This window comes from Peromyscus californicus, unplaced genomic scaffold (assembly GCF_007827085.1).
Source record: "Peromyscus californicus insignis strain IS unplaced genomic scaffold, ASM782708v3 Scaffold_11__1_contigs__length_118956290, whole genome shotgun sequence".
Lineage (NCBI taxonomy): Eukaryota > Metazoa > Chordata > Mammalia > Rodentia > Cricetidae > Peromyscus > Peromyscus californicus.
The window spans coordinates 43,440,000-43,454,022 of record NW_026294402.1 but is presented as its reverse complement, the minus strand read 5'-3'; the positions used below and the strand labels follow the sequence as shown (position 1 = coordinate 43,454,022).

At 43.6% G+C, this 14,023-nt stretch overlaps 1 protein-coding gene across 4 annotated transcripts in view; it reads right to left on the bottom strand.

Annotated features, from left to right (window-relative positions):
* Usp28 (ubiquitin specific peptidase 28) overlaps positions 1 to 14,023 on the bottom strand; it is a 60,864-nt gene that overhangs the window by 36,597 nt on the left and 10,244 nt on the right. For all 4 annotated transcript variants that reach the window (XM_052759826.1, XM_052759846.1, XM_052759856.1 and 1 more), the window contains 4 exons: positions 5,233 to 5,310; positions 4,124 to 4,256; positions 2,863 to 2,968; positions 1,708 to 1,867 (listed from right to left, as the gene is read on the bottom strand). In XM_052759826.1, coding sequence (XP_052615786.1) covers positions 1,708 to 1,867; positions 2,863 to 2,968; positions 4,124 to 4,256; positions 5,233 to 5,310 — 477 coding nt within the window. The remainder of the gene's footprint in view (positions 1 to 1,707; positions 1,868 to 2,862; positions 2,969 to 4,123; positions 4,257 to 5,232; positions 5,311 to 14,023) is intronic.

Below are 14,023 nucleotides of genomic sequence, written 5' to 3'. Positions count from 1 at the left end.
GTGAAGTCAGAGGATGACTTGCAGGAGTCCGTTCTCCCAACCCACCCCCACTCTCCATTCTTAACCAGCCAGTTCTAGCAGTCTTGCTCTCTCACATGGGTTATTTATTTTCTACTTTTTTACTCACAAATGTTCTCTAACTATATGACCCAAACCCTAGCCATCGTCACACCTCTGCTTAAAAGTCTCCTTATTGGTCAAGCCATCCCTGACCAAGCCACAGAAGCAGCTGACTCTCTAGCTGAGGCACCCTTACTCTCCTTCACAATGCCTTTGTAGCACTTATCACTGCCTGATTCTGTTGACTGATCAACCCACTGTTTTAAGTAAACTCCAGGAGAGCATGGGCTTTGTTTTAGTCACTTCTGTTTCCCAGGTCCTAATCAGAGCCAGGCACACAGTAAACTATGTTTGAAGTGTTTTGGCTTTTGAGCAGTGGGTTGGATGCCACAGAACCATTTAATGAACAAGGCTGCAGTCAGGGAGAAGGAATGATATTGTGGTCACATGAAGCTTATGGTGCTTGGGAAATACTTTAAGTGCATTTTGTTTTATTGCATTAGTGTCTTGCTTGCATATAATATATGTGTACCATGTGTATGCCTGGTGCCCATGGAGTTCAGAAGAGGGTACTGTACCCCTGCAACTGGAGTTAGGGATAGCTATGAGACACCATGAGGGTACTGGGAACCAAACCCAAGGTCCTCTGCAAGACTAACAAGTGCTCTTAACTGCTGAGCCATCTCTCCAGCCATGGGAAATACTTCTTGATAGCTAGTTCTCTCTAAGGAAATTCACCTACCTGCTTGGCTTTACTTCAACTCTTATAGTATTCTTTTCTGACCTAGAAATGCATACAGTTAAATTAACTCCTATGTAGCATCTCATACAAGGATGTAAAACACAGGCATCGTGAACTGAGTACATCCACAGCCTTACTGGCAGCTTCCAGCACACACAAACTACTCCTCTTATGTCAAACAGCACTCAACCACCTGGTTATTCCAGCGAGACCCTGCAATCTTTCTCATTCTTCTCTTGCAGGATTTTATCCCCCAAAAGAGTGTTTTCACATGGCTGAGGATGTGGCTCGGTAATAGAGTGCTTGTCTAGCACACACAACACCCTGGAGTAGATAGATGGATGTGTCTATACCTGTATTTATACTGAATTCATGCAGATAGCTGGCATAGTGGTACATTCCTATAATGGTAGTACATCCCTGTAATACCAGCATTTGGCAGACACAGGCAAAGAATCACATATTTAAGGCCAGCCTGGGCTACATAATGACAGAGTCTTTTTACTTCTCTCTTTCCAGGATACCTATCTGCTATGCCTCTACTCCAGGCTACCCTCAACAGTACTCATTAACTGCTGACCCTAAACACTTAATATATTTGTATTTCAGAACTTCCCAGTTTAGACATCATAAATTCGCAATCCAAAACACACAAAAGTAACTACAGTGTGTTCTTATACATGTATGCCAAGTAGAGATCAGACAATTTGCAAGAGTCAGTACTTTTCTCCCACTATGTGGGGTCTTGATCAAACTCATGTCACCGAGCTTGACAGCAAGTGCCTCTATCCACTGAACCATCTGGCTAGCCTTGTTTTAACTTTCTGAAGTCATACTTCATATCTTTCATTTCAGCAAGTTACTAAATTATATCCAGAAGAAAATAGCTCTTAAAAACACCATACCTGAATAACAGCACTGAACCAACATGTGTTGCCAACATTTTTCAGCCCAACTGGCCAACCATCCACTCTCCTCCAGTTATTGGGATTGTGGTTTTCTCCCCAAACTTCACAGCGTTTTCGCTTTGAGCGTTTAGTTTCTGCAGAGTTTGTCTCATGCATTCTGTAGTATGCCCACACCACATATCAAAAGAAAAAAAAAAAAACAGTTTAAAGAGTGATTTACTGCACAGAGGATGATATTGGTAATGTTGCAGATGATTCAAATGCCAGAAAAACCATCCAGTGGACAACCACTGGCTATATAACAGTTCCTCATGTACATAAAAATCGAGGTTTAAATTCAAACTGAAGCCCTTCCTTAACAGAGACTATTTCTAGTAAGATCCTCAATGAAAATGAGTTGAGATTCAAGGCTATTCAAGCCTCCCACATTAAAGGTTTTCATTCAACCATGATATCCTATAAAAGGGCTTGCCAGTGAAAGGGGGAAAGAGGCACTGTGCAAAAGCTAAGAGCCTCCAAACTGCCTAGCACAAAATACTCTGTTCTATGTTTCTCTGAAAAAGAAATTCAAGAGGTATAAGGAAACAAGTCCAGAAATCAAAGCAAGTTTACAGTTGGATGTCTGTGAACCACACAAGACAAGTACCATATCAGTGCCAATGCTAACATCATATCCTCTGCTCACCTGAGACAACGGTATAGCCCTCAGCCTGTCAGTGGCTATATTTATCAGGCACTTAGGCTAGGCTGTTGTTTTTCCTTAGTAATTGGAAAAAACAAAATTTTGTAGGCTTCTACTCAAAATCCTCCATGCTTGGCTTTTCAAAGTGAACTAAAAGCCAGAGTGGTGGCACACATCTGGAATCCCAGCACACTGGAGGATCAGGGAGAAGGGTCATAAGTTCCAGGTCACTCTGAAACTCAAAATCAAAAACAAATAAACAAAGACAGGCAGATAGACGGATTGTTGGGGGGGGGGGGGGACGACAACGATGATGACAACTGAATAATAAGCTAAAATTGCTCCTTAAAGAAACTTGATCTTGGTGCAATAAAGGAACAGAATGACCCCTGAGTGAGTAGCTTTCCCAGAACATAATACAACAAAGCAACAAACCACAGGGAACAAAAAGCATAAATTAAAGCAACAACCTATTAAGTTCTCTGCCATCAGTTTGAATCTTAGGAGACTCCAGTAGACTCAATGCAATGGCTGCCTGAAGGTCATCTTTGTTGTCATGAGTAAGGTCTATCACTTCTGTTAGGAAATAGAAATGTGATTAGTTTGTGTATAGGAAGTAAGAAAAGATACAAACATTTTCTAAATCATACATATTCCCTAGGTCTCACCACAGGGGCTCCTCTGAACACAATCCTGTAACTGTCTAAAGTCAAACAAACAACTTATCATTGAACTGTAATCTTACTCTCCCCAACAGTTCAGAAGTAAGCGACTAATACAATGCATCAGGGACTGGGAAATGGATCTCTGCTTAGTGCATGCTGCTTAAGCATAAAGAAAGAGCTCAGATCCCAGCATCTACGGAAAAGGATAGGCATGCTAAGTACATGCCTACAATCTCAGTCCTGGGAGGCAAGGAAAGTAGGATTCCAAAAGGACTTGCCTAGCCAACTGATGAGTCCAGGTTCAGTGAGCAGCCCTGTCTCAAAAAATAAATAATGTCGAGGTGCTGGAGCTCAGCAATTACTAGCACCTATTGCTTTTGCACAGGACCCAGCACCCACATGGTGGCTCACAACCATCCGTAACTCCAGTTCTAGGGATCCAATACCCTCTTTTGGCCTCTGAGGAGCACTCAGCATGTACACACAAGCAAAACATTCATATACATAAAAATAAGTAGAACTTTAAAAATAAATAAGGTAGAATGTGATAAACAAAGACATCTGAAGTAAACCTCTGGCCTACAAACACACACAGACACACACAGACACACACAGACACACACACACACACACACACACACACGCACGCACGCACGCACGCACGTACTAAATAAAATTCACTAACATTCCACAAACTCAAAAATACTTTCTGTATCTCGAGGTTAATAACTTTTACCATTTTAAAACATCATCAGCTACATATAAAATATCCTAGCAAAGGATAGTCAACTGCTTTCTATAGTGAACGGAGGACACGCTTTATGAAGTTGACCTATGACCTAGTAAGCATACTAAAACTATAAAACTAGTCAAGAAGGAAAAACCATGTAAAGTCAGCCTGGGTTACACAGTGAAACAACAAGAGAGAAACCATTTCAAAGCTTGAACTCAGGCCTGGCTCTCAGCAAGGGCTCAGTGACTAGTCAAAGGGTCAGTGTGATAAATGAGGAATCACAGTCACTATCTTCTGCTAGTACAAAGAAGGACCAGGACAGGCGAGACCTACTTGCTAGCAGTTCTTTGTTGGTAGCGCTCCCTTCACCTTCAGGTGATTCGGTAGCAGCTGGGTCATGACCGGGCTCCTTAACTCTCTGGTCAGTGAGAAGGCTGACAGCCTGGGTGATGTCACCATTACTGGCCTAAGAGGAAGAAAAATAATCACAAAATCCAAAAGGAAAGCATGGCAGAACTGGCAGTGAGCAGCATTGGGGTGTTACTCTTACTCTTTTACTACCATGGTGACACAGTGAGTCAGCCTAGGCATGGCTCCGGGGCAGAGAGCAGAGGAAGACAGTGAGGGCAGGAAGACAGTGAGGGCAGGAAGACAGTGAGGGCAGGAAGCCTGAGGCACCTGGAGCTCCATCAAGTGACAGGACAGGACTCAAGGTGCTCGCATTTTCACAACAAGGAAAGCAAACCACAGCCTCCATGGATGGTGCAGTCACGGCTCCAGGAGCCTAACTTCACAGACCAGTTATGGCACAGTGAGTCACAAAAGGGGACTGGGAGCCAACACAGGTGACAAGTCAGCCTGGACAGGAGAGTCATGAGTAGGCACTGTATTTTATAAAGGAGGCATATCCGTTTCAAACTTCTTACCAGGAAAATATTCGAAAAGGTACAACAATAGAATGAAGAACCGAACCTCTTACACCCACTGCTTGCCCTCAACATTCTCCAGTCACAGCCAGTCATGCTTTATCTACACTGCCTACACCTGCTGGCTATTCTGAAGCTAAGTGTCTTACCATTTCCTTGGGTAACAGTTAGAATGTATCTTTTCAAATTATAACCAGCAATGCTTACGAATAACAACATCACACCTGAAGAGCAGTCAACTTCTCTGCTGGAATATTTTTTAGTTTTTTGTTTGCACTGAGGATCCATATAAGGTCTACACACACGAAGCACATGATGACGAGATTCCCATAGGCTTCCCCAACTTTAAGTTCCCACCATCTTCTTAACATTTCTCTATTGAGGAAACTAACCATCTGACCTGTAGGGTTTCTGTTCCTACGTTCTGGCCTGGTATAAAAATAGCTTGAACTGACACACCTGTGAGGTGGAAAGCTGTTTCAGAGCCTGTCGGCTAAGCTGGGACTGGAAACCAACCTTTAATGCTTCATGAAGGAAGGAAGGATCCTGGATGCCTGTGATTTCTCGCAGCTGATTTAACAGCATCTGGCAGCTCTGTTTTTGAGAAACAAATAAAATCATATCAGTCAGAAAGCAGACCTGGGTACCTCTCGGACAGACAAGCCCGAGTCTTGCGTTTTACACTTTAAAGCGCTGACAAGCTCCACAAGCCAGTTACTGATGGTCAGACACGTTCTAAAATGCAGACTCTATCATTCTGTCACAGAAAATACTCTGAGCAGTTACAAGAGAAATATGACTCCACAGAAAACTCCAAATACCGACGGGACAGTCGAAATTGGGCAGCCTTGAGGAGCCTTGGGCTCTCCTCCCTGGGACAGTGCGTCAGTAGGTCAGATAAGGAGTCCAGGGAATCTGCATGGATGTGCGGATGAGCTATTTTAAGCTTTACTGTGGATGCCATTTGTGTGTGTGTGTCATTTTTCACTGACAATAAGCTTCTAACCATGTAATTAACAAATGGCTGGTACCACTACCTTAAAAAGGAAGTGTAGCTAAAGCTAGCACTTTCTGAATTATCAAGTAAGACGTATAATTCCAGAAGAATGAGCTATGGAATGAATGCTTCCATTAGTCTGAACCACGGAGAAACCTAACTAACATCCAGCCACACAGAATATCTTAAAACCCTTTCTCGGCCTTAAGTGCTCACACTTCCATCCTGTTTAGCAGTCAGAGCCAATACAAAGCACCTACGGACAGGGACAGCTCAACAGAGACAACGGGCTGGCCAACATGAGACACGATGGTCTTTCAGTCAACACTGAAACGGAACAGTTATAGGTTATGCCAGTAAGCAACAATCTCATTTATTCCGCACTACGGTTGTGCCAGAACAACACTGCAGGCCTCACCAGGAAGGTCACTCAGTCATGGCTCCATTTACTGCCAGCTGTAACCGAAACAGTGTCCTGCGGTCTCCAACAGCTGAGGGCCCGCTGGCAACACTTAAGTACCACAACTAGAAACAACTGACTGGACTGGAAAGGGGCTCAGAGCCTTTCTCTGGTCACAAATTCTCCGGTCAGAAGCTAGAAATGACTCTTCCCACTCAGGCAGCAGTCTTCAATACTATGGGTCCTGACAATCCCAGCCGCCAAAAATGGGCTGGTTATCAGGCCAGAGGGGCTGAGGTTCAGGCTTGGTAAAAAACAGAAAATGTAAGCTTTTTTTTTTTTTTTAAATAAGGCATTAATTTCCTTCCAGATGAATTCTAATTCCATTGATTTCACCATGTTTAAAAAAAGTGTTTGGCCGGGCGGTGGTGGCGCACGCCTTTAATCCTAGCACTCGGGAGGCAGAGCCAGGCGGATCTCTGTGAGTTCGAGGCCAGCCTGGACTACCAAGTGAGTTCCAGGAAAGGCGCAAAACTACACAGAGAAACCCTGTCTCGAAAAACAAACAAAAAAAAAAGTGTGTGAATCTATGAATCTAGAGTCTACAAAATTTTCTGGAAAACAAAAATCAACAAACATACTCACGCCGGGCATCGGTGGTGCACACCTTTAATCCCAGCACTCGGAAGGCAGAGCCAGGCAGACCTCTGTGAGTTCGAGATCCAGAACAGGCACCAAAACTACACAGAGAAACCCAGTCTCAAAAAAACCAAAAAAAAAAGATTAAAAAAAAAAAAGAAAAACAAGCATACCCCCAAAGTCACGGAAGAAGGGAGGGGACAGGAGGAGCCTGATAATATCAAACTAGAACAAAGGCAGAAATGAAAAACAGATCCCAACAATCACAACTTAATCTGGAATTGCTGAGCGCCATCAACCACCATGATGCATAGAGACAGTAACAGTCTCAGCAAGAAGTGTTTGCTAACATAACCACTTACTTATAGCCTTGTGCTGTTCTCAAGGGTCTGCAAGCACTAAATGATGCTGATTTCACCCAACTATCACAGCAAACCCTCCTAAGAAACCCGTGTAAGAAATAACTTACACAAAGTTATTGCTGAGGTGGGTGTGCTCGAAGGGCCTCTAAGGAGACAAAGACAGGAGCAAAGGCCCTCAAAAAACATTTTTCCCGTATTGTGACCTTGAACTTTGCATGGTAATAAACTTCTATTTTTAAAATTTTGCCACCCTTTATCCTATCAATAGTTGATTACGTAGTAAGTACAGTATGTTCTAAAAATCTATCATCAGGACGTTAGGAGGATCAATACTGTGGCATTTGACTGACTCAAAGGTGCCATCAGTTACTCCCAGAGGAAACCCTGCTACCACTGGAATTATGCCAGGACCTATTGACAGTCCCAGTCGCTTACCCCAGCTTCTTGCAGCTGAAACTTTCTCCCATATGCTGAAGAACCCAGCAATTCCAGGTGTACTTCCTGGCATTCAACAGGCAATTTTTTGCATGTTTCTCAGCAACAAAACTACACATGGCTGAACCCACTCCTGGCACCTTTCTATTTTCCGGAACATAAAGCATTTGATTGCAGTGTTGCACGAGAATTCACACTGCAGGTCGCTCCTCTAGTGTTTTAAGTGTTCTGTCTCACAGGAAGTCCAACACACACACAAGTGGGCCTGCTTCCCACTCATTCCTTCACACACAAGTTTTGTTTTTCTCTTTTGCTTTTATGCTAAATCACAGTGCAATCTTCTAAAAGACATTTTAAACAGCTGGTAAATGATGTAGGGAATAACAGTGGGTACAACTTGACTGTTATTCATAACAATATGATAGTGGGATTGAGCCCAGAGCTTCATGAAAACTAGACAAGCAGTCTACCAACCAAGGTTCATTTCTAACCCCAAAACATTAACAAAATTCAATTAAGTGTTAATTTTGTAAATGTTTTACTTTATATGTACAGGTGTTTTGCCTACATGTCTATATGTCCATGCCTGGTGCCTGGGGAGGTCAGAAGAAGGATTACATCACTTAGAACTGAAATTACAGTGTGAGCTGCTATTTGGGTTCTGGGAATCAAACCTAGGCTCTCTGAAAGAGAAGCCAGTGCTCTTAACCACTGAGCCGTCTCTCCAGCTCCTTCAATGTTAATTTTACAAGGCCAGGTGTGATGGCTCTTAACTCGAATCCCAGCACTTGGGAGACAGAGGCAGAAGATTTCTGTCTGTCTGCCTCCTGAGTGCTGCTGGGATCAAAGGCATGCTCCACCACCTTTGAACAAGACTTTATTTTGACAATGGCAAACCAAAGTCATCATGCTGCTCCCACAGTATCCCCAACTCAAGCCTCTCTGGCACTTCACAGAAAGTAGATTTGAATATTAACTCACTCACTCTACACCACACCACAGAAAGTACACACTGGAGTACAGACAAGACAAAGTCTGGGCTCTGTCCTGATGCAGTCAAATGATGGCAAGAACCAACAGGTTTGCATTTCCTTGACTAAATTCCCATTGTTTTCACAAACAACGCCTTCTCTTTTCCTGCCCAGAGGCAGAGAGAGACAGACCCACCCATCTCCGGGGAAAGCAAATTGCAGACCTCAGCCACACAGTGACTTGAGAGCCAACCATTTTAATTTTTTTTTCATACAACATACTCTGATCATATTCTTTGCCCTTCCAAGTCCTCCCAGTTCCTCCCCACCTCATGTGTCTAAGTGCCAGCACACACGCATGTCACAGGAGTGGGGTCGACCTTGTCCAGTACGAGAACCTTAATTTACAACTAAGTAAGCTGAAGTGTTGGTTCATATACAACTTCAGCATGAGGAGGCTGAGGCAGAAAGAATGCTATGTTTGAGGCCAGTTAGCGTTAATGGAGAGACTGTATCAAAAAGCACCAGCAATAACAAGCTTGTGCACATCTACCCACACCCACACATGTATACTTAATAAATAAAAGGTAATAATAAAAAATAACAGTACTGAAGAAAACAGTGTGTGTGTGTCAACAGTTCTTACTGAAATAGTAGATATAGTGAACAGTTGTCTTAACAAGAGTTTCTTTTGACTAATTTTGCTTTTATTTTTAATTATGTACACATGTGTAGAAGTTTGTGCATATGTGTGCAGTACCTTTGGAGGCCAGAAGAGGGTGTCACAACCTCTGGCACTGAAATTACAGATAGTTTTTAGTTGCCCCACATGAGTAAGTACTAGGCACTGAACACAGATCCTCTGCAAAAGCAGTACCCCTAAACCTCTGTACCCAAGTTTATTAACAGTGCACTGAAACTGCTATTAACTCTCTAATCTCCACAAAAACTTACCAGCAACTTACTTTTGTTTTTCTTCCAGCAACACTTCCATAGCATTTCAATTTATTCATGGGAAGAAACCTAACATAGTCATTATGACATGATATCTTGATATGAGCTAATTGATCGTTTATATAAATTATGTAAAATACTACCAATGTTTAAACCCAAAACTGAGTCTTTCTTCCTCTGGGAGATTGTAGTCAATAACAAGGCAATATCAGTTAAGCAGTACAGGCAGTCTTAATGTAGGAGACAGTCTTCACATGAATTTTGGACCTATGTGCTGGGAGTCAGAAGCGTACCGACACAGAATTAAAGGAATGAATGGGAAGGGTGTTCAGCTGGAGTTTCTAGTTCGGCCCCATTCCAAACCCTGACCCTTATGGAAGTCCAGGCTCCTCCCCCAAAGCTGCTACCTGCTCAAGACTGTACCTACGGGGTATTTAAGGCCCTTCCTCAGGAACTGCCTTGTGATTTCTCCTGCTCCCTTTCCCTGCCTCACTTCTGGGGGCTGGAAAGGTCACCGAGAGTGCTTGTCTCAAAAAACTTGGTCTTTTTAATTTGGCTTGATCTGGCTTATTACTGTGTCAGGGGAGAAACCTATTATTGGGGTACAAAAACCTAACAAAGGATGATAATAAAGAGAAACTCGTGGCTTTTCTGAGACTGGAGAGACCCTCTGGGAACTGGGGACTAACGCTTCCCTCCTTTCATAATTCTTTGCCATCTAGCTACTCCACAGAGCTGGAGTATCATTCAGCATGCAGACAGGAACATAATGCATTAGAAGTTGTCTGATGCTCATTCTGGCAGTCATGTTAGGGCCAATTAGTTTGGACCAGCCCACCTTGGCCTACAGACATCCAATGTGCAAACATTAAGAGTGGGTAGTAGAAGTGGAGTTAAGTGGGCAGGCATGTTGGAGCAAGCCAGTAACTGCTTGCTCAGGAAGATCACTGAGGATTTGGGACTAGCCTGAGCTACATAGTGAGTTCCAGACCAGTCTGGGCTACATAATGAGTTCTAGGCTAACCACAGAGAAGGGACCTGGTCTTTTTATTTGTTCATTTGTTTGTTTTTCAAGACAGGGTTTCTCTGTGTAACATTCCTGGCCGTCTTGGAACTTGCTCTGTAGACCAGGCTGGCCTCAAACTCACAGAGATCTGCCTGCCTCTGCCTCCCAAGTGCTGAGATTAAAGGCGTGCGCCGCTACCTGCTGGGACCTAGTCTTAAAATACAAACAAGGGGAAGGGCTCAAGGCCTACCTCCCCCAAAACCTATGTACAGATAATGGTTGCTGGGAGAGGAAGACATTTCCTTCAGTTGTATAGCCACAGGTAAGTTGTCCACACACCAGTAAATAACCCCTAAGCCATGCTCCTGTAATTGTAATTAAACCCACGGGGTCCCCAAAAAGACATCAAAGTAGGACTAGTTGCTAAGTAGAAGGGGGATCAGCAGGAGTCAGAAGGAAACAAGGGGGGATAAAGGGGATGAATATGATCAAACATATATGCATATGAAACCCATTGTTGCATACAATTAATATAGAATAATGAAAATTTTTTTAAGTTGGGGCAGGAGATACAGCTTAGCAGCTAAGAATACTGACTGCTCTTCCAGGGGATCTGAGGTTCAATTCCCAGTACCCACATAGCAGCTTTGGACCATCTATTAATTCCGGGGAATCTAATGCCCTCATCTGGCCTCCTTAGGCACTGCACACACATGATACACAAACATACACGTAGGCCAAACAGCCAAACACACAAAACTTTACAATGGTGTGTAGGGGTACCTACGTGTAACAGCAATACTTGAGGTTGAGGCAAGAGGATCAGGCACTCAAGAATAGCTTTAGCTAAAGTCAAAGCCAGGCTGGACTATAAAACACTGTCTCAAAAAATGAAATGAAAATTTCAGCTGGGCAGTGGTGGTAGAGGCAGAGGCAGGCAGATCTCTGTGAGTTCGAGATCAGTCTGGACTACAGAGTGAGTGTCAGGACAACCAGGGCTACAGAGAGAAACCCTGTCTCAAAAAAACAAACAAAAGAAATAAAGAAAGAAAATTTCGGCTAGGTCATACAGGGATAACAAAAAGTCAAAATGGGATGAAATATACCTGTTTTGGAAATTATCTGGCTTGCACTAAAAAAAAGAAAGGAAGGAGGGAGGGAGGGAGGGAGGGAGGGAGGGAGGGAGGGAGGGAGGGAACAACTGAAAGACATCCGAGGCCCAGGGATGTCAACTGGTAGTGTCTGTCTTGCAAATCTGGTAAGAGTTTGGCCCCCAGAACACACACAACAACTGGAAGGAAGAACTTACTTCACAAGTTGTCCTCTGATAGCCACAGACTGTGACATGCACCACCCCACATGGATCACCTCCACAACAATAACAAATAAATTACAATTTAAAGCATTTATAATTAAGGTTTTTTTTAATAATTTAGCTTACAGCCCAAAACAAAAAGAACTTATTACTTATTAAACAGCTTACTTTTCCCCACAACCCTGGAGTAAGAAGTCCCAAAAGCACAAGAGAACCTAAAATAAAAAGGAGCTGCCCTCCTCTTCCTCCCCACCCAACCCCTGGGGGTTACCCTGATGATCTCTATGGACCCTGTGAGCATGAGTATTTATCATACTACACACCTTGCTTCTTTCTTACTCTACAAGACCTGAGAAAACACTCCATTCTTTCAGTACACATCCAAACAAATATGAGAAAGACGAGCACAAAGCCATCACTCAGCTGTGTGGACGCACCTACAAAACCTAAGAAAAACACCATTCAACAATGTACTGTGAGGGCAAAATAGGAGAGGAAGCTGAGCCATCAGGTTTCTTTGCCCAGTTTTAGAAATCTAGGCACAGTAAAATGTGATTCTTAGGTGTCCCTTGGTATGGTGCTGGGTCCCGAAGGCTTAAAGTCAGGATGAGTTCAGACTTGCTGTGATGACAGAAGGGCAGGGAACAGATGGGGTGAAGACGCTGTGTGTGCACAAGTGTTTGGATGTGTGTGTGTAAATGCTCTGTTACATATGCATGGAGGTAGGAGCACAAGCTGTGGAAGTTGGCTCTCTCCTGTGTGGGTCACAGGATGAAACTCAGGTCAGGCTGTCAGGTGTGGCAGCAAGCACCTGTATTCGCTGTGCCATCTCAGCAGCTCAGATAAGGCAAATTTTTAAAAAATATTTTGATTATTTATTATTTTTATATGTACTGGTGTTTTGGCTGCATGTATGAGGACTGAAGAAGGCATACGATCCCCTGCAACTGGAGTTCAAGATGGTTGTAAACTGTCTTGTAAGTGCTGGGAATTGAACGTAGGTCCTTGGGAAGAGGAACCAGTGCTCTTAACCAAACCATCTCTCCAGCCCTTGGGAAAGGTATTTAAACAGCCCATGTCAACAAATGGTCAAAGTGGGGTGAGACTAGGGAAAGAAGGCCTTATCGCTGAGTCCCAGGGCTTCTGAGCAAACTGGAGTGAGGAGAGGGACAGGATGCTGGTAGGAGCAATGAGGAGGTAGAACATACCTTGAACAGCTCAGAGAATGGGGACAAAGCTAAGTCAAATGTTGGCAGCCGGACTCCACAAAGTAGTCCTCTGACCTTCACAGGTGCACTGTGGTGTGCAGATACACACACACCCCACACACACATACACACAATAATACTAACAGGAAAACATAAAAGTAGAGTGTGACCAAGGAAAGACATGCCCACCCTGAACTTCCACATGCACACTCCTAAACACCTGCGCGTATACACACAAATGCACTGCCCAACACCAATGATGCCATACACACAACGCTAAACGCTGCCTGAGTCCACTGCCATGAAACACCCAGAACAGATACATCTCAAACAGAAAGCAGCTGGCACTGCCAGATATTAAGGGCAGGGTAAACAGAGTGACAGCATAATGGATACGGAATTTTTTTAGGATAATCAAATTTTGGAGACTTTGGGGGAAAAAAAGATAAATAAGACAGAGTCCTGCTCTGGGACACAGGGTGGCTTTGCCTGAGTGCTGGAATGACAGTGTACACCACCATTGCTCAGCAGACTCAAATTTAAACTGCCTAATGCTGGTACCACTCCTAAATTCCTTTAGGCTGGGTTGACTGATACTCTGACCTTCCTTTCCATGTGGAAAGGCAGCCCAGACTGCTACAGACTCACCTCTCAATCTCAACCTTCCCACGCATTCACTGGATTTTTGCACCTGGAAAATGAGGTCCACAGCACCCACTCTGACAGCACTGGCAAGATGTCAATAAAGAAACACCCACAGCCATGGTCAGTAAAATGACAACCTGCCATGTGACCCCTTTGTCCAACTACAGTCTTCTCCTGTGTGTAGTAAGAACACTGATACCCTAGAAAACAGGGCCCGTTACAGGCCCAGCATTACTACTCACTAGACGTGTCACTCTGAAAACTCTATTTTCTAGACATACTTGACTTCATAGGTATGAAGCAGGTTCAAATGAGAATTTAAGTTCAAGTGTTTTATGACCAAGTGGGCATCAAGAAGTTTGTTTTTAGAGGGGC